Source organism: Rhinichthys klamathensis, unplaced genomic scaffold (genome assembly GCF_029890125.1).
Source record: "Rhinichthys klamathensis goyatoka isolate OS25496 unplaced genomic scaffold, OSU_Roscu_1.1 h1tg000325l_1, whole genome shotgun sequence".
In the NCBI taxonomy this organism is placed as follows: Eukaryota; Metazoa; Chordata; class Actinopteri; order Cypriniformes; family Leuciscidae; genus Rhinichthys; species Rhinichthys klamathensis.
Genome location: NW_026606840.1, coordinates 4217041 through 4244280, shown reverse-complemented (window position 1 = coordinate 4244280; position 27240 = coordinate 4217041). Strand labels below are relative to the sequence as shown.

The window sequence follows — 27240 nt, the reverse complement described above, 5'->3', positions numbered from 1 at the left end:
GAAAGTTTGGAGGTTTTGAGAAGAGGTGCGATGCTGTGTCAATTTACACTAAATTAACAGTCAGAGAATCTTGCAAAAATATACTTTGATGAAAGTGAAAAAATTTCACATTTAATTGGACATTCAATATTGTAGTATATATATATATATTAGTCTCTGATCTCGGTGTGTTTACTCACCCACAGCTTCTGACAGGCCATAGACTCTTTGGTTGTATGCGTCCGTTTTGTCCCAGATGAAGGTGTAGGACAGATTGGGTTCCGCGGGGAACCACTTCTGAAAGAGGCGTCCCACCACTGCCACCATCAGGTGCACCTTCATGAGGTTAAAGGGGATGGTGGCTTGGGTCATGGTCACCTTGAGCACTGGACGGTAGCCAGCCGCCCGCGAACTCAGATACATGAGGTTCAGGTCGCTACCCGGAATCGCTGTCTCCTCCTGAAGAACCTGCACATCAAAGAGAGAAAGAGGCGAAGATAAATGAAGATGGGGATAGAGAAGGAGTGACTCGGGAGCATCTGGAAGCGGCATTAGAGCCGAGGATGAGGACTCCGATTTTTCTCTCCACAGGATTAAAGCACATCTGTGCCCGTGTTTGCTCTGACCGCCATTTACTTGACATCTTGGATCTAATGAGGGAGATTTTCACAGGCGGAACATGCTTATATTTACATCACTGTCGGAGGCTATTACTGTACCCGATTCCACATGCTCGACCACGAGAAATAGTCAACAGACAGAGGATTGAGGGCCACAACTTGCAGTAGAAGAGTTCAAACTGGATTGATTTCAGACTTCCAGAAAGCTGTCACATTGTACCAGATGAAACACAGGCGTGCAGTTAGCGGCATTTAAAGGTGCCCCTGGTGAGGAGTCACCAAAGTTCAGAGCATTAGCGCTGATTTCTCTCCCTCTTTGAGATGCACAAAAGGAGCACAGGAGATGAGGAGCAGCTTGGATCAACAGAGAAATTCTGCATCACAGCTTTCTCCTCAAGTGCTTAATGAAAAGCCAGTCAAGCCACTGTGGAAAGACAGTAATCCCCCTGTCTTCCAGCTCATGGCATTGTCAAGTGTCTTACTGGGAGGGGACATTTGCTTTTCTCTAACACAGAGGACAAAGGGAGCCAGAGGGAATTTCTTTTCTTCTCTCTTTTTTTTTTTGGTTTGGATGCCGCTGCACTTTTACAGGGATCAGTAGAGGGGGCTAGATGGCTTTGGGAGAACCTTTGATATGCAGTCTGTGGCTTCGACAACAAAAAAGCCCAGGCAAACAGGAAACTAATGGTAGGTAGGGGATAAAATAAAAGGAAAGCAAGTTAAGACAAAGTTTGGTGGTTTCAACTCACACTTTTCAGGTTTCACATTTACACACACGGACATGACGGTAGCATTATGTTCTCAATTTGAAGGGCCAACGCTGCCACCCCAACACTAGCTGATGCCATCCACATGTGTGTGTGTGTGTGTGTGTGTGTGTGTGTGCATATCCTATGTTCGTAGGTTTACTTAAGGGCGTCTATAAGCCATAATGCATTCATGCTATGTACTGGCCTCCCCTCTGTGAACTTTGATTACAGAGTCTGAGCTAATAACATGCTTTACTCCGCCTGCTATAAAGCTCTTAATAAATGGCACCGCATGCGCTGCTGTGTCTCTACGTGTGCAGCCGTGTTATTCTTAGCCACGGGGGCAAGGGCCATAAGTGCATATGGCTGCATTAAAGCAAAATATTTTCTCATTTGCCAAATGAAAGGGAAGATGAAAAAGGCTTTGAAAGTTCATTTGATACAGCCCATTAAATGCACAGTAATAAAGACCAGATTGAGTTTTATCATCAAGCATTTTTTCATGGTAAGAAAAGAAGCTAGTGTTTCTGTGAGAGGCAAAAAAGCAGCCAAAACAATGCACTCTCATTGCATTTAGAGGTGATGTGCCTTATAGGACACAGTAGTTTCTAAAGCAGAAACACAAAACATGATGGGAAATCATATATCTTTCGTTCACTAAATGTCTCATTGGATTTTCCACTGTCGCCTAGAGCTCTGGACGTGAAAACGTGCCGTTCTCCTCCAGCCAAATAAAATTTTTTCCATCTCTGCACGACGGCCAAGTGGAAGCAATATGCCTTCCCGTTCGGTGTCACGGCCGCTAAGCGTTACGAGCGCTGGCTGAGGGGGGCTGAGGGATGTCTGTTTGCCATTTATGTGTGACGCTCCGGGTAAAAAAAGACCTTGGAGGCCATTACAGCTGAAGTCCAAAAGCCCCATATTAAATGCTAACTTGGTTGGGTCTGATTACCCCTGTTTAGAGTTGCTCTCAAAGCAGGCTGTAATTCAAATCAGGGCCCATCCACTGTGATGAGTGGGGTTCTACAGAGGGGACAGACGCCCCTGTCAGGACCGAGGAGAAGCATGGGAAGAGGAGTGTGGCCTGTTACACATGCTGCCGACAGTAAGGAAACAATTTTTCTCCTTTATGTCTCGGAGCAAAATCGTAAGACAGCATATGTGTTGGCCCTGAGTGCTCGCATTACTGGGGATGTCCCCCCCCCCCCACACATGCCACAGAAAGGTAAGAATGGAAAAGCCGGGTTATAGAGGAAGGGATCAAATACACATCTGGACACAAGTTAGGGTGGAAGAGAAAATACAGACAGAGAGAAACAGACAGAACTGAACCAAGTTTTGTGAACCTCTCAATCAACAACATGGCACAGGAAAAAGCATTCACTATCAACGTTTATTTTGCCTTTCTTTTTATAACTACCTACAATTAGTTTTAAAGGATCTGTTCACTCAACAATGAATTATTTCATTTCTTTTTTTCTCATCTTTCTTTTGTGGAAGACAAAATTATGCATTTTAAAAAAAGAGCTGGTCACTGTTTTCCATACAATTACAATGAATGGGGAGCAAAAGCACGATAAATGTATCATGAAAGTATTAAGTAGTCCATATGAATTATATGTTATATTCTTCTGAAGCCATACGAAAGCTCTTTGGCAACATCTCCAACAAGCACTTAACTGCATGAGTGAATCATTAATTCGATTCATTAAAAACAAAATACTGACTCATTTACAAATTAAACACCTTTAATTCTCATTCAGTTTCATTATATATATATTTTTTTGTATATACCTGTTGTGTTTCACAAACAACGAAAATCACATGGGTTTTGAAAAACAAGGGGGTGAGGATAATAGCAGAATTTTCATTTTTGAGTGAACTATTCCTTTAAGACCTTAGGAATTGTTTTGTGCAAGACACAAACTAAGCATGTTTTATATTCATTTCCCCAAAGACATGGTGCTTTATTTGGTCTGATGTGGGTCCAGCTTTCATTTTTACAGACAGGCAGCAAGAGGCTCGAGTCATTTTACACAGATTATGTAGGGGATAGTGTGTGCGGATTTGCACTATAAAAGGAACAAAAGGAGGGTGTGCAAGAGGATATAAAATGCTGACCAATATCTCCTCAATATGTGGGGTTACGCCGAGGGCTGTAGTGATTTCTATGTCTTTCAAGCGCCACACTAATATTTAAAACAGTTTTTCCTCTGAGTACTGCATGCTGGGTGCAGGATGAGGAAAGAGAACAGACTGTTTCCTCAAGTTTTTTTTAGTGCCATCACTGTTCTCAAAGGCCCCTTCTTGCTCGTCTAGACTCAATTGCAGATTCATACTGCCAACTGCCATATGATACCCTCTGCTGAATATGTAAATAAATTATCATTTAGTTTTCAGCTGACCAAAATGATCACTTTGGTGGGAAGGATTGTTTCAGATTTGGAGATCTGCATCATCCACATTGTGGCTTGCAAGTTTGAAATCTCACAATCACCTTGATTTAAGGAGTCAAAGTAAGCCTTACCTGTGTTTCTGGAATGATGGGGCCGTTTTCGGGTGAGGATCTGAAGAAGGTGGAGAGGGGTGTGGCCACGATGAGAGGGCTGGGTCGAATGAAGCCACTCAAGTCGCAGCTAGGGATATCGTTCTCCTCTTTCTTCATTACCAGCATGTCCATTACGTAGAAGACATTCCACGGGATCCATACTGTACGGAACTGTGTCAGAAATGGCGCCCGCTCGAAGCTCAGTGTCAGTGATGCACCACCATTGGCCAGAATGTCAAACCTGCACAGATAAAACAGGGGTGTATTTATAAATATCAATACTTAGCTTCTACATTATGTATAAAATGATATACACATTTAAAAAACAATAGGGCTGTCATACTCTCCTCATTAGGTATGCGTAATATGCAGGTAATGTACTGTGGAGGTGATAGAGTGAGTAACTGAGATGAATTAGACATGAGAACTGACGGCTAGACCTGGTTTAATTGTCTCTTCCTTTAACCTTCTTGATCCCAGTGCGTGTCTCCTCTGAGCCAAGAGTTTCTAAGAAGGCCCTTTCCTTCCTGACACAGGGCCTTGCCACGGTAAAAAATGCATGATAATGTGCCTTTTTATCATGCATTTGTGTAAAAGCCAAAACTCTCCCTCGGCTCTCTCTCTCTCTCTCGGTTGCCATGAGAGCCTTATTAGAAGGGAAATGAGTCAGGAACTGAGCGAACTGTCCTATATTCCAATATTTAGCAACGGCTGCAGGGGGGAAAGCAAGATAGGGCAGAAAATATGCACATAGAAGCGTAAAGATTTGCTCAAGCGTGCACACACACACACACACACACACACACACACACGCAGAGCATCTGAGCAGCTCTGAAGGAGAGGCTGCTGGTGATTGGTCCCTAACAGCTGCGTGGCTGGTACTCTGATTCCCTGTTGAAGTAAGTGGATGTGGAAGAGGTGTGGGCATGATTATCCACTGCCATTTTTTTACGGCCTGCCCCGCTGTGGTGTTCAAGAGCTGCAACAGCTGGCTGAGTGGGCTAATCTCGGACACACTCCCTCTATCTATAGCCTACCCCCTGTACTCTCTCTCATTCAGTCTGGGGTTTCTCTCTCCAGTTCAACCTCTTCTCTCATCACATTTTCTATTAAACATCTCTCTGGAAGTCTCTTTCTAAAACCTCTCTCCGTCTATCTCGGTGATGCACTGATACAGTTAAACCCCTCTCCTCATTGCTGTTATGTGTGCTAATGCCCTCTTTTTCTCACTTAATAGAAAACAAATATAGGAGGTGCCAAAATCACCCCAAAATTCGGTTATTATGTCATTATCAAGTATGATGTCTGGATGTTTATTTGGATGTTTGTTGTTCTATAGAACATAAAGTAGAATTCTTGAAGAATATCCTGCCCATATCCATATAATGAAAGTGAATGGCGACGAGTGCTGTCAGGTTCCAAACAGTGTTGTTATTGTTAACTAAAACTATTAAAATCGTTTTTGTTAATTGAAATAAAGATTAAATAAAATATGAACAATAGATTAAACAAATTCTTACAAAATTAAAAATGTTGCTTTAGCAACTAAATAAAAGAAGTTTAAGTGGTTACACTTTCGTTTTGGAGTCCAATTCTCACTATTAACTAGTTTCTTATTAGCACGCATATTACTAGGATATTGGCTGTTTATTAGTACTTATAAAGCACATTTATAAGGCTTATTTTCCATGACCTTATTCTACATTCCTTAATCCTACCCAAAATCTAAACTTAACAACTAACTTACTAACTATTAATAGGCAGTAGTTACGAGTTTATTGAGGCAAAAGTCGTAGATAATAGTGGGAATTGGACCCTAATCTAAAGTGTGACCGTTTAAGTAGAAAAACAAAAATGACTAAAACTGAAATAAAACTAAATAGAAATATATATAAAAAAAAATAAAAAAAAATGACAAAAGCACATAACAAAATTAAAATTAAACTGAAAAAAATCAAAATAAATAAAAGCTAATTCAAAATATTAATTAATACTATAATAGTATATAAATAACACTGGTTCCAAACCAAAGTAACAATGAAGTACCAAAAAAATAGCCGTTTTGTGAAATTTCAAATCTTCTGAAGCTTTGTGTAATAAACAGATTGAAATTCAACTAAAAATCGTCCACTGTAGCCCTCAAATCAAATATGGCACCCTTAGATGTGTTGCATCAGGTCTGATGTTAATGACACCTTTTGTGCGCCACAGAAGAAAGTAAGTCATACCGGTTATAGGAACGACATGCAGGTGAATTTATAAAAACAGAATTTTCATTTTCCATTTAACTATTTCTTTAAAAACTTGACCCCGTAGAGTCCATCAACTGCACCTAAATGCCCCTTTCTGTGATTCTATCTTTAATTGCACTGACTTTAATTCAAATTTCATTTCCTCTCTGCTTGATTGCTGCCTTTTAGCCATTCAGCACTGACAAATGACAGAACATGATGGTGGGTCCTAACAGTTCCTTCTCCTTGAACAAAGATGTCTGCATAAAGAGTTTGCTGGTTACAGTCATGAGGCCTTCATGATTGCGGCGCTGCAGCTCCTTAATAATACCGGGATTGGTTTAACAGTACGGGAGAGTGCAGCCCATTGGCTGATTGATTCCACCCTTGTAAATCCAATGCATTTTAAACAGGCTGTTTGCTAAAGCACTGCTTCCTGAAGCAATGCCTGACATTTTCATGAGATGATCTTGGTAGATAAGACAGCACGCTATAAAACACACACACGCACGCACGCACGCACGCGCGCACACACACACACACACACACACACACACACACACACACACACACACACACACACACACACACACACACACACACACACACACACACACACACACACACACACACACACACACACACACACACAGTTGTGGAGCCATAAGGTTATTCAATTGTGTATTCAATAAAAACATTTTGTATTCAGTCAAAAGGTTTTCACACATTTATGTATATTTATGCATAAGTACTAAACAGATGGTTTTGGTGACATCTATACCCTGTGCTGTATTATGGCATTTAGTTATTCAAGGACAGAAACAGTATGGAAGTGTATATAGAATATGTGTCTGATTGTGTTTTCAACCTACATGCCATCCTGCCGTGTGATGGTGAATCCATGGTCTGGGTAGTGCACAAAGGACACGTTGACTCCGATAAGGGGTGTACCATCTGCAGTGAGCACCTGCCCTCTGATAATGGACACCAGGCTGCAAAACAAACACACACAGTTGGTAAAAAAAAAAAAACACACACTATTAATATGATTTACAGCATGACTGACCATGGATTCACTAAGCTTTCACTGCGATGTTAAAATGTCTAATCCACTGTAAATAACGAGAAAGCGCACAAAGTCTGTCTCTCTCACACACACTCACTCTTTGCTTATTTATGTGACTCTTGCGCCCCTGTCTCTGTAGACCGCCATAATTCAGTCCCCTAAAGGCTGCAGTGGGATTCTTATGTGCTTAATTCCCAAGGCAGCTTTTCCTTCAAAGAGCTTTATAAGGATCAATGTGTCCAAGGCTTTTGTTTATTAAAGAACTGTAACTTTCCAACCCGGGGAATAAATACCTTAAATACTTATGAATTCTGCGTTATCAATTCGTTTTTTGATAAACACTTGACTTTCAAATCACACACACAAAAATAGAGCAGTCAGTTTAAAGCAACAGGTGCAATAGAATTAAACTGACAAGATACATTTTTAAATATTTTTACTTAAACTGTTGAACTGAGGCATGACTGAATGACCAGAGCGCACTTGTACAGAGAGAAATAATTTAAAATATATTATTTTAATTTAATCAAATGATCTGAATCACCTTATTATATTTCTCAGTAGATACTGATATATTTAAACAATTGCAATTAATTTATTATTAGCATATCTAATTTGATTACAAATATTATTATTTTTAAATCAATTGACATTGCTAACAAAATAGCAAAGCAACCATGTAGTTAATCAGAGGCTGGGTTGTTTTGGGCAGGATGAGTGGGAGAGATCTGCTTTAGCTGTTAATCAATGGCAGGAAGGCAGAGAGTCACTTCACCGCAGTGCCGAGCCGAGGACACCTCGCTCTACTTATTGGATGATTTTCCAGGTCATTACTGTTTTTCTGGGGGCCTAATCAGCAGAGCAGCAGTGAATCAAAGTGTGGCGTTGCCCCTCGCTTGAAGCTGTGATAAGGGAAGTGTGGAAATGACCCCAGGGTCACAGGCACAGGTAAACATTCCATAAATAAGCTGCCATTCCTCATGATGTGACCGTAACTCAGAAATCCCATTTGCTTTGTGTGAGATAATAAAACAATAGTGTCCAGTGTTAGCTGCCACAGCCTGAGTGTCCTAAAAGCATGCTGTAATTCACCCTCTCAGTGCTGTATTTCTCTCTCTTTTACCCTGAACACCACAACACACAACTATTACTGTAGCTCTGCATACCACATGCTTTGAGGCCACCATGACGACAAGATTTTCGTTTTGGGGTGAGCTATCCCTTTAAGTGTGCAAAAATGTAAAAACTAAAACTACAAATGTGTACTGTAAAATGCACAAAAACAATAAAAATATGAATAGTCTAAAATGCATTTTAAATGAAATACAAAGAATTTATATATATATATATATATAATAGTTTTGAAATAATCAAAACCATAAAAATCCTGGCAAAAAAACTTCAGAGTAACACCATAATGATCAATGGATTTTACAACATTTTTTAAAGACCATATACAGCCTCTAATAGCTTTCCATTTCTTCCCTTTTCTCTCTCTAATCACCTTCACGATGATGCCATCACAAGGATTATGGCTGGATCCAGGTGGACATCTACCATCTTCTGGACGCTGACCCTCTCAATGCTCCCGTTGTTTTCCATCCAAACCTCACTGCTTAAAACACCTTCTATTTTGCCAACATGCACCACGCATAAGCTTAATCTGCTTAAAAGGCCCCTTAGTGCTGGGAAGCATGTAGCAAAATAAAAACAAGACATTTTCATGTACACAGGCAGGGGTTTGCTGAGCCAGGCGTTCAAGTGAACGGACGGCTGAATATGACATAGGAGATACATCTGGAGTGAGGCTGCTGGGATATATAGGGTGTTTTACAATGTTTATGCTGTAAATCAATAGGTAGTTACCCTGAGGAAACACACAAACAACTTTTTCTTAGCGGGATTTTCTTTGAAACCTTGTTGACCCAGAAGGCAGAATAAGGAGATATACAGTATCTGTCAAAAGTTTGGAAACATAAAAAAAATAAAAATAAAATGTTTTTAAAGTTTCTCATGCTCACCAAGCCTGCATTTATTTAATCAAAAATACAGTAAAAACATAAATATTATTACAAATTAAACTGTTTTCTATTTTAATATATTTTAAATTTTTATTCATTCATGTGATGAAAAAGCTGAATTTTCAGTATCTTCAGTGTCACATGATCCTTCAGAAATCATTCTAATATACTGATTTGGTGCTCAAGAAACATTTCATATTCTGATTATCAATGCAGTTGTGCTGCTTAACATTTTTGTGGAAATGGTGATACTTTTTTTTCAGGGTTTTTGATAAATTGTTTTTGATAAATTGTTGTTATAAATGCATTGTTTTGCATTTATTAAATACAAATCTTTTGTAAGATTATACACGTCTTCACTGTCACTTGATCAATTTAATGCAAACTTGATGAATAAAAGTATTAATATCTCTCTTTTGTTAAGCAGCAAATCTGTTTTCAACATTGCTAATCATAAGAAATGTTTCTTGAGCAGCAAATCAGCATATTAGAATGATTTCTGAAGCATCATGTGACACTGAAGACAGGAGTAATTCTGGTAATTCTGCTTTTACCATCACAGGAATAAATACTTAAAAAAAACTAAAAAAACAATCGTTTTAAATTGTAATATTTCACAATATTACTGATATTACTGTATTTTGATTCAATAAATGCATCCCCCTTGGTGAGCATAAGAGACTTCTTTCAAAAACATAAAAAATGGAAATGTTTCCAAACTTTTGACAGGTACTATACATATCATTATTCCCAATAACGGCCTTTCCTCAGTCAGCCAAAATATATATCTGTGCTGTGTCTTTTTATCACCATTTGTCCTTTTTAAACAAAAAACGTACAAATCGAACTAAACTTCAAACTTCAATGAATACAAAAACCAGAGACTGTAATGTTTACTTAAACATCTGTATTATTTAGCGAGCGATTATTCTATTTTATCATGAGCTAGGAGGATGAGGGAGTCTGGCACACATGGTTTGTGTTACATTCGATGACTGCCAAACAAACTCTCCAGCCAAAATGACCGATATTCAGTGCAGATGTGCCCCGCGTGGGTTTGTGCATTTATTTTTAAATCACATTAGTCTACACCTCCCCTTATCAGATCAGTCTTTATCTTGCCACAGAGGTACTTAAAGGTTTAATGTCCTCACATATGGGGCACCAGCATTGGGCCTATTAAACTCTTTGTTGTAGCTAATCGTGTTATCTGTCATGACCGAATCGCAGTTGCCAAGCAATTTTTGAGAGTAATCAAGCTAACTTTAATGTGATTTCCATCTTAACAGAACATGTGCATTGAGTTGTGCATAGGAGGCAGGGAACGAGATAAACAAACTGATCGTGATTGCATTATTATCACGTATCAGTCAAATTGAAACGTGACTGCGAGCATTTGTGGTGTCGCAGAAGATCAGTCAGTCTGCTTCGTGTTTTTATTCCTGGTTTCCGCCGATATTAGCTTACTCACTGAATCTTGCACATGAAGGAAATTACGTTTAAAAAAAAGGAGATTTGCACGGAGGGACTTGAAATAGCAACAGGCGCTTAATTGACAGAGCAAAAGGAATGAATAAGGTAAACCAGAGCCATGAAGGCAGCTGACCATGACAACTAATAAATTATTATATCCATTCAAGCAAACATAGAGACGATGCTTTGGACAAACCCACTCTCTGGATGTGACAACTTAATTAATAGCAGTGCTTATTCAAGCAGGCTATTATCAGATCTAACATCTCTTTCCAATAACTGTTATGGTGCTCTCACATACACAATGCAAATTGAGGCGCATCATTTGTAAATTACACTTTAATGCAACTTCAGAATATCTTTCTCTCTGTAACCCCGGTCACACGGTTCTTATGAGGTTTTGTCAGCACATCTGTTTCCATGGCAACTGTATGAAGTCTTTAAGAGGGCTGTTAGAAGCAATTGTAGGGAGTAATGTTTTTTTCTTTTTTATTAATGGTGGTTCACGCACATGGTCGCTCGCAAAGCAGAAACTGAATTCATAAAATTCACATCATAAGCCACCATGAACAAGTGCTGCTCTTCAGTATTTTTTAATTGTTAGACATTAAGAATCCTTTTCAGCTATAGATCAGTTGGTTCAGAAATTTAGATATGTACTTGTGCTGCGCTGGCCTCACCCCAAGTATGATAAATAGTGTCTGTGTTTTTTTTTTATTAACTATATGATATTTAACATATATTTTTCATCAAAGTTCAGTTCCCTGCTATATATCTGTTAGGGTTAAATCAACTCCACGACAGCTATAACATCCCATATTTGCTGGAAACAATATGGCTTAAGGTAATGATAATGGCTCATTGTGTGAACCATTTAGGCTACTGATTGGTCTATAATTCTTTATCCATTTTTTTTACCATAACTTTATTGTGCTTTTCTTACAAACAAAGTTAACAGCATTAACACTAACAATTTATTTGTTAGACTTAATTCAGCGTGGAGGACATAACTCATAACAAAAATAAAACAGATATACATAAGAGAAACAGATGTACATATACAGTTCATAAAGAATAATAAATCAAATAAAAGAACTATATACATAATTTCAGAGATAAATGATTTACAGGAAGAAAGTGTCTGTTGAAATAAAGGTAATTAAGGTCTATCAAAATGGAGGAGAAAAAAGAAACAAGAGAACCTGCACTCCCATTTGCCTTCATTTTTTCTTAGTATACTCTCCTATCCAATACCTTTAGATCACTTAAGTTTTAAGAATGGAAATCAAGCTGTCATGAGTTCGGTTCCAGTGCAAAATAGTTGGCTTTGCTCTATTGTTTAAGGGAGTGGATCGCTCCAAATGAACACTATCTATAAAATAGGACAATCATTGTTGTTTTGATAAAGAATTAGGAGGAAACCGAGAACTAACGATAGTTTTCCTTGCAGCTGTTAACCCTGAGAAGAAAGTCAGTTTTTGATCCATTTTCTATCGATTTGAACTGATCTAAGTGAAAACGTATCATCCAGCAGCATTACTTTACTTCAAATACTCACTGAACTCACAACACTCAAGAGACCACGAAAACCCCCCTGTTCAAGTTGGGCTGGTATAAAACATTTTTAAATGATCAATGTAAGATGTAGTTCATCACTTGCCCGATAAGGCTCAAACCTTATTGATGAGCCCTGATACAGCCATACCTTCTGTTAAACGGGTTGTCTCCGTTAATGACATGCGTGCTCTCTGGGCCAATGAGGAAGCTGATTTGCTGATAGAATGACTGGGCGGCTTGCTGTGGGCTTGTGGGTTGGTTCTGGCTGATGATGTCGATGGGGTCAGGAGAGCCACGGCAGAAGGGTTGAGTCTGACACGAGCTTTGCAGGCAACAGTCTGGATCCATACAGTCCACCAGGCCATCTGCACACACAGACACACACCTCACTTAACAATGCACATAAAAAAGTTCAAGAGTCTTATAGTATATATCCTGTGTCCTGTCTTACAGATCCCGTCACACACTTATAGTGTGAGGAAATTGAAACGATTTTGCATCTATGCTTCATACATCATCCACCCATTAGTTCTTTCACCTTTAGGGTCAGAAACATGACAGCAATATCTTCTCTTTCTTCTTACACATTGTCAAGACTCTCTTGCCTCTATCAGTATACACCTGGTTAATGCTTTGTGTGGAAATGCGATCTGATCTCCCGCAGGTAAGTGCCATAAACCTCTGCCATCCGTCTCAGCTAGTTTATAAAAAGCCCTGTGTACATCTGGCACACGGTCACAGGGGGGTTGTAAAAGAACACATGTGCAAACACGCACTTTTGTTGCGCTAATCAGTATGAGACCAATTCTTTTTTTACAGCACCCTGAGCTGACACTGCTCTGGTGAGATCCGAGGCAGAGTGTCTGACTGTTTGTTTTGCCTTACGAGGGTCCCGGCACCCCCTGCCAAAAGCACCACGCAACTTCATGTGAGATCTGGACCTCTCGTAACTCTCACGCTGCTTTAAATCCGGTCCGCTACGGCCAAAGTCAACACGCACATGCAAAGGTTCCTCTAGAGGGAGCAGAATCTGTTAGCATAGCTTGCGTATAGGTCACACAAAACAGAGGTCACGTAATGGGATCTTTGGACATGTATGTGTATTTAAGGAGAAACGCATTTATTTTTTGTTTGTTTAGGTAAAGAACTTTATGTTCTGATCTTTTTACAGTACCTCTTTGTAATAGCTATTGAAAGGAAGCCAAATTCAAAGAAAATCTGCAAAACGTGGCACGATTACTGTACGACTGAGGATATATCATAACCTTACTGTATATTTTTCTTTCCGCTTTGGAAAAACTTCAAAGCTTCTTTTCAGGCTTCCAGAGGACTGTAAATCCTTCAGATTTAAGATGTTACAGACCGCATTATCTCCAACTAGAAAAACAATCTCCTCAAATGCTTTGGAATTGGGCTGTGTTTAAAGGTTCATGCATTCAGCTCAGTGGAGAAGATTTTTAGACCTAGACCGCATTCTGGACCTCAAGCGTGCAACAGAACCTCACATGTACCAAAACGTTCTGCATCCAGACACACACGCCCTGAATGCAAGATCAGTGGAGAAGGATTCACGACTTGCCCCTTGAGCAGGCTTGTCATTTTTGTTGAATGCAAGTAAAAAGAGATGCTCAGTCATAGTCGGTCTCCCTGATGTCTGTCAAGACTAGAAGTAGAACCTTCAGACTCCAAGCTAACCTCCAGTTTTGAGATTTACTTGTCTTTGGTCTTAGGTCATGTCTTGTGTGCTATATTCTGATGGGATACAACAGTGAGAAATAGCATGACTCTTCCAAATCAATATATGTTACTTTTCTGTTTCTCTCCGTTTTCTCAAGTTTTGGTGTCTTTAAAACCTGCTTAAAAACTTTACTTACTAAACTTAATTTATCATGACTTTTACCGAGGGTGAAGAAATTACAATGTCACAATATGTCAGTTGTCTCATAAACAATTAAACATGCACATTTTACCGTTTCCATCAGGGTGACATACTTGACCTGATTATCATTGACAAATATGTATGTGATATTTACATACACTTTCCCATATGCATCCCATTTAAATTTTATAACATTTATGCGTCCAGTCACCGGTGACCTCACCTCCTTCATTGTCCTTGCCGTCTGCGCAGAGCGTCTCCATGGCAACGTCACATCCAGCCCCTCTCCAGCCTGGTTGGCAGACACAATGCCAGCCGTTCTGATCCAGGGTGCAGCGGCCATTACTGTTGCACAGACCTGGACATCCCTCTGCAGAGACAGACAGAGCCGTCATACACTAGTACGGGCGTGTGCATCTTCAAATGTGTTTTGGACTGAGTCCCTATGTGTGTGTTTTAAAATTTGTATGACAGTATTCTCTCTGAAAGTTGTTCTGTTGCAGTTAAAAATCGACATATACGTGGCCACAGTGTGTCTTCGACTTGTGAAACACAAATGGTAATCCAAACAGAGATACACTGACATCGTCGAGAATGAAAGTAAATGTTTAAAGGTGAACACAGACTGACGCTGGACTTCAAACAGGCCTAGAGAGATGCACAGAGGCTGTAGATTCACATGGATGTAACGGATGTTCTCTCTCAACACAACCAATCATTTCAAAAGGGATGGCATACGTTTGTGAGAAAATCAAGGTGAGATTCAAAAGGAAAAAGAACTGATTGAGGAATCCAAATGAAAAATTGATTTAAAGAAAATCAATTAAAAGAAAAAAAATTGAATTTAGAAGAAGAGATCAAAGGAAGGGATATAAAAGGGTGAGGGAATCATAAATCAGCAATGGCATCCATGTGAAGCTACGGCACACAGAGAATCCCAGTGGCATAAAGTATAGGGTGGACATCTGAGCTGGCGAGAGAGTGTGTGCCTCCAGCGCTATACTTTCTGCCCAGGTCACATTCCGCCGGACGGAATCAGAGGAAAGCGAGAGAGGCCAGGGGGAGGGAAGGGGAGGACTGTGGGAGAAGCTAGGCTAACAAACACCAGGGGTCAGGCTGCGGGATGCATGGAGACAGGACCCACAGGATTCCCAAACAAAACTCAAGGACCACAGGTGTGTGTGTGTGTGTGTGTGCGCGCGTGTCAGTAATTGCGTGTGTGTGTGTTTGTGGCTTGTTCAAGACAAACAATGATGAATTTGGCAGATATAAAGGACAACAATAAATAGAGCGAGGAGACTAGAACATAGACACGCTGACATCGTGCTTCAAGACAAAAAAGTGAAGGAGGGAGAAAGAAAGAAAGCAAGAAACAAGAAAAGAAAGAAAGACACAGAGAGACAGCAGAGTGATTGCTTGTGACAGTCTCCTTGGGGCTTTGGTATGCATTACCTTTAAATCCTATCCTCTCTCCTATTATGGGGCCGGGAGGGAGGAAAATTCGGGAAAGAAAATTAACAAAAAAAATCTGAGCACTTGAGTCCAAGTGAAGGACGATTCAGAACACAAAAACACAAAAGGGAAAGAAAAGAGAGAGAAAGGAAGCAAATGACCATAAAGAGAAGGAGGAAAGGAAAGAAGGGCTTTGAGAAGAAGGAAGGCGATATGTTGAAAGAGGAGTGGGAGCTGTTTCGACTTTGGCCGACTCTGTCTGGAGGATTGCCACAGCGTGTATATTGTGTTACTCAACGCATGAATAAATACCATACTGAGATGCACTACGTGCTATGTCGGTTTAGCATTGTATGAGTGAGAAAATGAAAAAAAAGCAACATGGAATGTGGTAAAACATAATAAAAACAAGCGGAAAACCTGTTCCGAGCTAACATATTGAGGTTTGGAGCAAAAGTATCAAAGTAAGCCCGTAAGAGTTTAAGAAACATCTTAAATGGTAAAAAAAAATAATCTTGGCGGTCTGATGCACCATATGCCAGTATGCGAGTCTAGAATCACACTTGGCTTAGCACTGATTTAGCCCTGTGAAATCATTTCCAAAAACACCTCAGTAACAGTAAACAAGAATTTGCAAGTATCTCTTCACTTGATCTCCGTTTACACCGCCAGCTCGTAGTTCATTATAAAATAAACATGGCTGATCGTCATTTGCGTGCAGGTTTCATGGCGCACTATTGTTTTCAAAACGAACGTGAGTGCGACTCTGGGACACGGAGGAGGTGCTAAACTGCAGATGTGGAGCAGTGGTGATTTAGCTGTGGCGGGGGGATGGTTCTGCAGAAGTTGGAACATTAGCCAAGGAGAGCACTGAGGACATTGGATTGGATTTCTGACAGTCCAAAAAAAGAAGCCAATGAAGAATCACAATAATAGCAGACACGCAGAGGAGAGAGAGAGAGAGAGAAGAGGTTATTAATGCGCCATAAAAATGTCATAAAGACCTCAATCCGGGACACAAGAGCTCAAGGGAGAGAGAATGAGAGAGAGAAAAAGGAGGAAAGATACAGTACCTTGGACATACGTCTCCGGGTGAGCTTTACAGGGAGCAAGAAGAAGAAGAAAAAGGAAGAGAAAGAGGATGTTAAAAAGGTGTGAAAAGACAAGTCAACCTGAAAACCACATACAGAAACTAAGAGCTTTTTTAGTACTGCTGGAAGATGTCGTAATTTCAAAAGTGCATGTGCATGTTCTATTGACAGACATTCAAAACGAGTAGACATGCTAACTGATTTTTCCTTTCTCACATCAATATATATATAAGTTGTAAATAAAACATGGATTTAAAAAAAACAACAACACAATTTCAGGCTTTCTACTTCAAAATATCACATTTAATTCACTTCCCATTTCTTTGGGAATTTTACAAGCAATTTCTGAGTGAAAATTGTTTCAAAATAAATCATACACCAAATGTTTTTCAGTGCACTTTACAACTCCTTTACAAAAACTAGCACTGGGTTAAATCAAGCAAAAACACGTCCACTGATCAGTCTTGGACTTCTGTGGTTCTCAGAGCCCAAAGGTTTGTGGAACAAATGAAAAACAACACCCCCGTAGAAAATGACTCACTCTTCCTGTTCGGTATTCACTGAGCGTTCCCATAAATCGGTTTTCAAATGTGTGACACTATCACTCATAATGCATAAAGTAAATAACATAGGCATCATGGGATTTACAGTACTGTTAGAAAAGCGCACCGAACGGGGCCTCACATGCTAATTGGAAATTGCATCCCGATGATTGACATGTGGTTCAGGAATCCTGCTGTATGTTTGCTATTTCACGTTTCACATTGTCATCACATCAGGTCTATTATCCTTGAGCCTCTCAGTGTGTGAGTGAAATATTATATGGCCCTTAGTGAAAAAAAAAAAGAAGTGTGTGTTGGTGGGAATACTGTATGGATAAGCTCTGAATCATCCGCATGTGTATGAGAGCAATCATCTCCTTCCTGTGGCTAAATGAAATGATTTCTGACAAGGCTTTGGGAGAAACCCTGTGTGGCGTGTCATAACATTACATATGCTAAGTCACAACAAATCATCTTAAATAAAAGGTCACCTTTTAATACAAGCATAACAACGCTACTATGCAGAGGATTCATTAGCTGGATTATGTTCTTAAGGAAGACACTCTTGTGTGGATGGAAGACGACTGTGTGTGGTTGAAACTGATTGAGAGGTTGTGTGTGTGTGTGTGTGTGTGTGTGTGTGAGAGAGAGAGAGAGCGAGAGCAAGAGCGTACTGATTAAATTCCTCGGGTGTCTCGTTTCCACACACTCACTGTTATGTCTGGGAGATCCAGAACTTAGACAGTTGTAGAAGACCGGGCTGCGTATCTATCCCAGAATACACAACGGGTTGCGGAAACACAAGCTAACGCATACTCTGAGCTGGAAACCTGCCAGTGAGGGCAGCCAATTACTGGCTAATTACAACAAACTTTTGTTCATTTACATTGATGGTCCTGAGGGGAGAGAGAGAGAGAGAGAGAGAGAGAGAGCGAGAGAGAGAGAGAGAGAGAGAGAGAGAGAGAGAGAGAGAGAGAGAGAGAGAGAGAGAGAGAGAGAGAGAGAGAGAGAGAGAGAGAGAGAGAGAGAGAGAGAGAGAGAGAGAGAGAGAGAGAGAGAGAGAGAGAGAGAGTAAGAGTAAGTGGAGAGACAAAAAAAGGAGAGACAAAAAAAAAAGGCAATCATCCCTTTATGGACATCAATGCTTCATTATTTACGTGCACATTCAAAGAGCTCTGATTAAAGTGACATTAATCTGGAAACAATTACACATCGCGTCCAGCTCGGCTCAGTCACTGTTCTTCCAAAAAGAAAAAGAGAGAAAGCCTATATTAATTTCCATTATCCTAATTGCTATGCACAGCCACATGGTGGTATACATGCCCCCACAGCTGTGGGTATAGCTAGTGTGACATACAGGCCAAACATGTGTTTTAATCACGCTCATGGTCACCTCAAGTCATCCCACAGAACCAATCAAATGTTAGCAATGTGTCAGCCCTCTATCTGCCCGACAGATGCCCCGCCACCGTAATGACAGGATAGCGCATGCCACCACCACCTCCATCCAAAGCATTCCACAGACTGCAAGTCTGATTCCCATTCCCTTTTCAGAGCATGCTTGGATTAATATGCTGTAACAGGGCGTTTCATTAATTACTGATTGAAATGATAAAGTGTGGAAAATGATTTGTAGATGTACAGTGCGTGCTGTTTTTGCTTTAATCATCCATCTATCTGACATGGTTTGATGTAAGGGGAGAATTGACGGCATTGGATATCAAGATGATGTAGTTGTGTGTTAGCGTGCTGTTGGATTTACTATTGATTTTTTTTGTCTGTATGCACGTGTGCATGCGTGATAATAAATGGGAGGTTTTGAAGGAGAGGCGCTTCAGAACCACATGCATTTGTTTTCGACTGCATGCAAGGTACTCTACCGATCAAACATTAAATATGCTGTATTAATTATACTGAATTGATAAATAAATAAAAAGTAAAACTGTAATATTGTGAAATATTATTACATTTTAAAATAATTATATTTTAATATATTTTAAAGTGTAATTTTCATTATGTATCAAGGTACATGTATCATCAATTATTATTGGTGCTCAATTATTAATAATGGTTCTTACTATTATCAATGTTGAAAACAGTTTTTGCTGCTTAATATTTTAGAAACTGTGATTTTTTTTATGATTCTTTAAAAACTAGACCATTTAAAATAACTTCAATCAATTTAATGCATCCTTGCCAAAAAAAAAAAAAAAAAAAAAAAAAAAAAAAATCACAGTATCACAGTTTCCACAAAAATATTAAACACGTGACACCGGTGCTGAAATAAATGTGATATATCACAAAGCTCAATATGGTAGATGTTGGGGGGGAAAAAGTCCTGCCTTTAATATATAACAGCCAATGACCAATACCTTTTTGCTCTAACGCATGCATGTCCATCAGCTGGACAAACCTGAAAAACATATTTTTGTAGCCAGATTTTAACTATAAAAGTAACATTTGTGATACCATGGTTGTCAGATTTTATTTGTGATTTGGCATGTTATTGAAACTTACCCTTGCCAAGCAGTTTGGATATTTCGGTCTTTCCTTATTCAACTTGCATGACTACAAATTAGCTGCCAGGGGGCCGTAACAAAATGGCTGCTGAGTAAACTGATCTGCTCCAATAATGCTTTAGGATTCTTCACACCATAGTTCAATTTGTGCACTTTTACAGTACGGAAGTTTGACAAGATTATTTTGGATAAATGTGTGTGTGTGGGTACATTTCTGTATGCTCCAGCAGGGTTGACTGATGTGTGTGCACAGCTTGCTGTAATCCATGGCTTTCTCACAGTTAGAGTTGTGCTTCTGATGAATGATCTGGAAGGGCCTAAGGCCTAATGAAGCATACAAGTCTTAATAAAAAATCCTAAATGTCTGGCAGTGGAAGCTTCTGACAAGCCACACTTCACACAAAAAAACCTCCTTTCTTTAGTCATAAAGAGTCTTTAAAGAGCTATTACTAATAAACGATCCTAAGAAAATGGGCTCACGAGTATGTTCGTGTTCCAGATTATGCACCATTTATTCACATTATACAACATGCCAGCAAAGACATTCATCATATTCCCAAACTTATTGCTAAAGTGAATGCTTGAGTTCAGAGGACGTAGAGATGATGCATCTCAGAAACAGGCTTTTATTTAGTGAGTGTAGCTCACTAAGTTACACCAAAGTCCTATAATTCAGTTCACTCAGTTACTATTTTCAGTGACGCAACTTCTAATAAGGGAAAACAGAAATTTCCAAAACTGTTAGTCAAGAAGTTTTTTTTGTGTGAAAAATCTAAAAAAAAAAATATATATATATATATATATATATTACTAATGTACATGCACATTTCAGAGTAAACAAACAAAAGGTGGTTTATATAAAAAAAAAAATATGAATGGCTCTTTTATATGATACGTGGACTTCCCATCCTATAGATGCCATTTTGTGATATGATTTTGTGGATTAAAAAAATTACTAAATGTACCTCAACCCACTAAATTGAGTATTCTTCGAGAAGTCCTCTAAACAACTCCTGAAATAACCCGTTATCTAAAAAGAGCATCGCAGCCTTCGACAAGAGAAAGTGCAGTTGGCAGAGAGTGTGTTTTGGGTGTCGTGAGAAATATTTCATGCTCCTACTCTCCTTTTCCTCCTCCTCCTCTCATGAAGCTCCCCAATATTTTTCAAATGAATAAACAGATCTAAGTCACACTAAGCTAAATCAAACAGATGCCTCTTTTAAAAATCTGATGTACTGTCTGGATAAGTTCACATTACAGACCATAATGTTCAGTTAGGATTAGGGCTTGATGATATATCAAATACTCTAGATTTTGCTGAAGATATAAAATTAAGTAACATTGTGAATATCACAGTATAGATTAGCCTTATATCGGCATTAAGTTTCCTAAAGTGTGTGTCATTAGAATAGTTTCGGGGGGAAAAAATTGAGAGAATTTTATAAATTTCATTGAATCAGTTCAAACTGTCCAGGATCTAGGACAATATATGAAAGTGGCCTCAATCAGATTAAGAAAAAAAGCCCATATAGCTCAGAAAAAAAAATATAGCTCCTTTTTGAGAAAGACTTTTTTATTGTCATAACAATAAAAAACATACTGAAAATGTCTGGATGCTGCCGGTCAGTCTGAGAGCTGTCTTACAGTACCTGTGTCTGAGTGTCTTTGTGTGAAAGAATCATGACGCAAGTATGCTGTAATGCAGGCATGTGTGTGTGGACTCACTGTGAAGAGGTCTAATGAGAGTGAGTGGGTGTAGAGGGACAGGGAAGGTCACACACACAAACACACAATTCACACATACACAAACACACACCCCTGCATGGATCCAAGAGGCCCCTTATCTCAGTCTGACACATATGATGTATGAGGTACCATAACTCTTTTAGCTCCCTCTTGTGCTCTCTTTCAAACACACACACACACCTTCTGCAATGCATGCACTCAGCAAAGAGGGACGAAGTATCAACCTTGGCCTAAAGAGATGTATTCAATCGTCCAAACTCTGGAAGGCCACACACAAAGTAAACACAACCTGTACATTTTTTTGCACATAAATGCATTATACTGTAAAGACTTTAAGCTTGAAGTGTTAATATACAGGGACAAGCAAGTAAGCTATTCGTAGGTGAATTTCTCTGAAAAGTGTCAACACATTGCTCTTTTTGTTAGAGCACCCAGACAAGCCAAATACAGCAGCATTGGCTCAACCAATGGCATGTACAATTTCTTCGGCAGACCAATGACAAGCAGGGTAAGTATTCTGCAAACATGTTTGATAACAGTCATTATGTTTGCAATTTCATTTGGTGATGCTAGCAGCACAGAAATTTCACACTTCAGCTTAAATGAAACTATAAAATTGGCCAATCCATTAAAGCCACTGACATGTATTTTAAAATATGGTCTCTTACCGTCTTACGGCCATTTATAATATTTAAACTTAGAGCAACAAGGTCATTAAGTGATCAAACTCAGCAAGCATTTTTGCTCAGTAAAGTTTGGAGTTGGGGTGAGAGTGTGGTGTGTGGGTGGCTGGCTCGAACAGAAGAGCAGGACAGAATTACGTGCTAACCGTGCTAATTTGGAAGACGAATAGCAAAATGCTGGCCAGATTCTCATAAAGCTGCCCAGCGAAACAGGCCTGCTTGCTAACAAGGCCGCGTACCTCGATCACTCGTGTTGAGTAATGGAGCAGCTGACGTACCCTGCTGAGAGTTGAGCTGGTGGAGGATGTAGCCAACATGCTAACAACGAATCAACAGATTTAGTGACTGAGGGCTAAGCAACTTATAGACTTTGAGTTTGAGAAGAAACACAGGGACTTTATTTAAAATGTAAAATTTTATAGAAATAGATTTTTTGGCCATATTTTCATAGATGAAGAAAAAAGATGGACAATTTGGTGCAAGACCAGCACCCAACCACAACTAACCAGCATTAACCAGACTAAACCAGTAGGACACATGCTATCCAACTTGCCATGACTGTTTTTCTTTGAGATTTAAATAATGAACAGAGTTTAGTGCTTGTGTAAGGAGAAATGGCTGTCGTTTAGCCCCCTGATTTTCAGAATAGGTGTTCCCATGTGGAAGCCTGCATCAACTGCAATGAAAATGTCAACCCTTTGATAGCAAGCAAAGGTCAGAGGGAAGGTACAAAACAGAACAAACACTCATAGTCCTCTTCCTGTTGAGGTGGAAGAGCCAAAGCAGGTGGAGGAGAAGAAGAAAAACAAAGGGAATATGCAATCAAAACAAGCTAAAAGATGTGAGGTAAACCTTCATATCAAATAGCAAAGAGCTTCGATACAATAGCATCAACACCAGCTGGAAATAATGAGAGACAGAGAGAGAAAAAACCTTTGTACACATTATGCAAATACACTATTTGGCAAAAAAAAAAAATATGTGGACACCCAAACACCACCCATATGTTACCACCCTGTGGGATTTTCTCCCATTCAGACACAAGTTAAATCAGTAAGGTTAGATGCTTTATACACAGGATCACTGTCATTCTGGAACAGAAAAGGCCCCTGAAATTCATTTGAATTAAGGAGCCAAACCTGTTTATGTTTAAGGAGGGTATTCACATTCTTTTGGCCATGTGGTGTAAATACTGACATACAGTACTGATGATTGTTTGTCTTACCGACGGTGCAATGTTCTCCGGTCCAGCCCTGGTGGCATTCACATTTGCCGTCCTTGCAGGTTCCGTGCTCAGTGCAGCGTGGGTGACACGCTTTCAGATCGCATACGGCACCAGCCCAACCCTCTTCACAGCGACAGCTTCCTCCTATACACATACCGTGAGAGCCACAGTCCACTGCACACACCTCTGCAAACACGAAAAAATTAAAATCACTTTTTGTTCTGGGCTGCAGCCTAGCCAAGGATGATAACGGTCATGTGTTCTACAAGGTGGTAGCACATTTCAAGTGCAAGTCTCCTCTACTCAAAACAACAAGAGTTACATTCCTGTAAGCAGAGTTACATTCCTGAGAACAGTCAAGTCTAAGTTATTGACTTCAAGTGTGAAAAACTTATGAAAGGAAATAGATAACTGCAGACCCCTGCTGTGTCTAGCGGGCTGTTTGGCGGGGGGGGAGACTGCCCGCCCCACCTCAATCGGCACCCCGTAACAATGACATTTCTCAACCTTCTCTGACCTACTGGAGTGTGTGCGCTCCTCATGGAGGCTTTGGCGGTGGGGTGCTGGCTAAAGGTGTGTGTTTGGGGGAAGGGAAGGAGACATCAGAGCGTACAGACACGGATGTGAATTGACACGCTGAACTTTCCACCCGGACCCAGAAGACAGGCCTCCCACATAGATTGAAGAAAACACATCAAGCCAAAATAAATCAATTTATACACACTCCACGCTCTGCCAAACATCAGGAGTGCGTTTGAATGGCTTTTGGGATCGAAGCTATCATGGAAGCATTTTATTAGCATTTCTCTTTGCAGGTTTGTTACTTTTCAAATTTTTTTTTGGCAGGAAATTATTCTGAATTGACAAAAGCTTCTATACAGGAATTGTTGTCAATAGAAACTAGTTTCATGTTTATCATACCTGGGCGTAAATGCAACTGGCAACAAAAGCTGACGAGAGAAAATTGGGTGCATTTTGAATGATATCCTGTGAAATGTGTCTGATAGCGATTTGGATTCAGTTTTTGAGTTTGTGTACGTGCGCATGTAGATGTGTGTGGGTTTGGCAGAATAGCAGATGAAGACAGACTGGCGCAAAGCAAGCTGTAGTTTAACAGCCCACACACACCATTCCACCAGAGCCTTGCAGCCTGACACACCCCGTCACGGAAGAAACAAAGCACTAGAAAGACATCTCCTGATAAAGACAAATCATGGGATGGGGTATTGTTAAACTCCTTTCTTCAACCTCCTTCCTGACTCTTTCTCCGGCGCTTCCTGACAAGGTGTGAAACCATGACATGACACTCAGCCAGAGCTGGTGAAAGTGTATTGAGACAAGGAAACAGAAGTGAAGAAATGTGGAGAGAATTTCCCATCAGCCCTTGGGTCAGGCGAGTGCCAGTTAGTGGTTGGCTTCCCTGCTGCGTGCTGTTATTATGCCTCCTGCAGGTGGGCAGGAGTGACGCAGCCCTTCAGCGTGTATGTGTGGGCGTCTGTGTGTTTCATCCTTCATAAGACGAGACTCCGCTGAAGTTCACCTCAGTTTCCTTAGAGCGGGAGTTTGATTGAAAGAGAGAGAGGCTGTGCACAAGGAACAAGTTCACACACACAGATGGAGAGCAGCTGCTGGGAAGTACTTCTGGAAAACTGACGGCTCGAGCCGTAAGCCTGATGCAACTGTACTATATCAATCTGGATTACTGTCTTTGCAAGAGTTGCAGCCAGAGTGTGTGGACTGATTGCCTGAGTGTGTCCATGTTGTACGAGGAGTCATGCGCCTAATTTTTGGAGAGGCAAATCCTGGCTCACTAGGCGATAACTTAGTTCATATAATTGTGAGGCTTAGTTTAGTAAATTTATTCCCAATGTGCTTCATTACGTTTGAAAAATCAATAGACTAAAAAAGCAAAACAGCAGAATTAAATCAGAATTAATATCATGATTTGGTAAGACCTTCACTTCATTGACATTAGTTCAATTAATTCAATTAGCATTTGGTATCATGAACTAAGAATGAATATTTTTACAGCATGTATTGATAGGCTAATGTGATTACCAGTGTCACCCATGACCCGATCACCCCCCCCCCCCCCCCCCCCAGCCTCTTTTGAAAAAATAAATACAATTACAATTGTGTTTTTATACAGTGAGCGCATGTTCTATTGTGTTTCATTATTTTTAAAGTGACAATAATAATAATAATGCTAATGATAACTAATATATAATTTGAATAAAAAAGAACACGTTTCTGGTTTGGTGAAGAAGTGCTGACCAGGCGCGTCGTTAGACATGGGCATTCGGGGCTTCAGCCCCGGATGGTTTTTTTTTAGCCCCGGATCTCAAAAAAATTAATTTATTGATAATTATTATTATTTTTTAATAATTTTGTATTTATATAAAAAAAAATGACCGGGTCTTTTAATCTATCCTTCGGAATCATGTATTAAAGACGATTAAAATGTGTTCAAGCAGATCAAAGTTACTATGGTTATAGTTACAGCACGCTTGCATTTAGAGTGCGCACCAGAGGAGAGAGAGAGCCTGAAAGAGCCATGTTTGTGGCTTCTGGTGGTGGTAGCTATTATGGACATTAGAGGGGGAAGGTATACTATATACTATATGAAAACTATAGTATAATGTGAGATAGAAATACAAATTTAAGTCGTTAAATTCAAGATCACGTAAGGTTTCCCTCCGCTGCGGCTGTCAGTCATTCTCCATTCAGCATCAAACAGCGCGTTGCGTTTGGTTACGACAGTCAACGATAAAACTCTCTCCAAGATGATTCAATGTTACTATTATTATACTTTATCGGACGGTAGATAAAGCTATATGGTTTCGCATAAAATGACTATATCTGGACTGTATTGCTTAATATTCGTTTCTACCGTGATCACACTGGAGAGCACTATAATTGTTCTTCACGCGCACTTAACTGAAATTTAAAACTGTTAAAAGAAAAGGCTCAATAAACTATTGCATAGATAGATACTGTTACTGTATAATACACTATGCATCGATATGCCTTTCCTTTGTGCTTTGAACTTTTCTGCGCGCTGTGACTCTGTGTTGCTTCAAGCGCATCATTCTGCGCTCGAGATGCGCATAAGCGCTGTGTGCCGCACATGAGTCTTTCATAATTATATCATAATACTTTTGCGCAATGAAAGATTATTAATAGCTTTTTTTGTTCTGTTCTGTCCTATCTATCATATGTTGCTGCCACATTAAACAGCTGTGCTATACATTTAAAAATGTCTTAATTTTATAGTAGACTATATATATATAGCCTATAATAATTGATCTTTCTGATTTTTATCTTGTTTTCCATGAATGTATTTTACAACAATACAAAGAGCAATGTGTAACGTTTTACCTGATTTAGTGCTACACTTATTGTCTCTTTGTTCCCCACTAAATAATGTTTTTTTCACTAAATGTTCAGATTTAATACAATTATTGTTTTTCTAGACTAAATTTTACTGAGTTATCCACTAATCTAGTTTATAATATAATTTTTGTCATAGGATATGATCATATATTTTTTTTTTTTTTTGTTTTTATTTATAATGAAGTTGTCTGTATTAAGTAGATTGTGTTTAACACACAAAAGAGTGATTATCAGTTCAACACACAGAGTTATAGAAATTCTACTTGATTTAAAAAAAACTGCGCTGGTATTGGACCGGTATCGGTTGATACTCCGAATTTTTGGTATCGGATTGGATCGGTTCAGAAAAAATGATATCGGGACATCCCTAATATTTTCTGGTAGGCTATATCTAAGTTACCCAGGAGCTCTGTTGACATAGGCTTAGCTTGCATGAATTGAGTCGTTGAACACAGCAGGAGAGAAC

At 39.6% G+C, this 27240-nt stretch overlaps 1 protein-coding gene across 14 annotated transcripts in view; it reads right to left on the bottom strand.

The window, feature by feature from the left end:
• tenm3 (teneurin transmembrane protein 3) overlaps nt 1-27240 on the bottom strand; it is a 685400-nt gene that overhangs the window by 41906 nt on the left and 616254 nt on the right. For 8 of the 14 annotated variants that reach the window (XM_056271755.1, XM_056271754.1, XM_056271758.1 and 5 more), the window contains 8 exons: nt 23382-23567; nt 16649-16672; nt 15576-15596; nt 14347-14493; nt 12393-12609; nt 7000-7119; nt 3876-4137; nt 180-447 (listed from right to left, as the gene is read on the bottom strand). In XM_056271755.1, coding sequence (XP_056127730.1) covers nt 180-447; nt 3876-4137; nt 7000-7119; nt 12393-12609; nt 14347-14493; nt 15576-15596; nt 16649-16672; nt 23382-23567 — 1245 coding nt within the window. The remainder of the gene's footprint in view (nt 1-179; nt 448-3875; nt 4138-6999; nt 7120-12392; nt 12610-14346; nt 14494-15575; nt 15597-16648; nt 16673-23381; nt 23568-27240) is intronic. The other 6 variants (XM_056271760.1, XM_056271761.1, XM_056271763.1 and 3 more) reach the window with 2 other exon arrangements.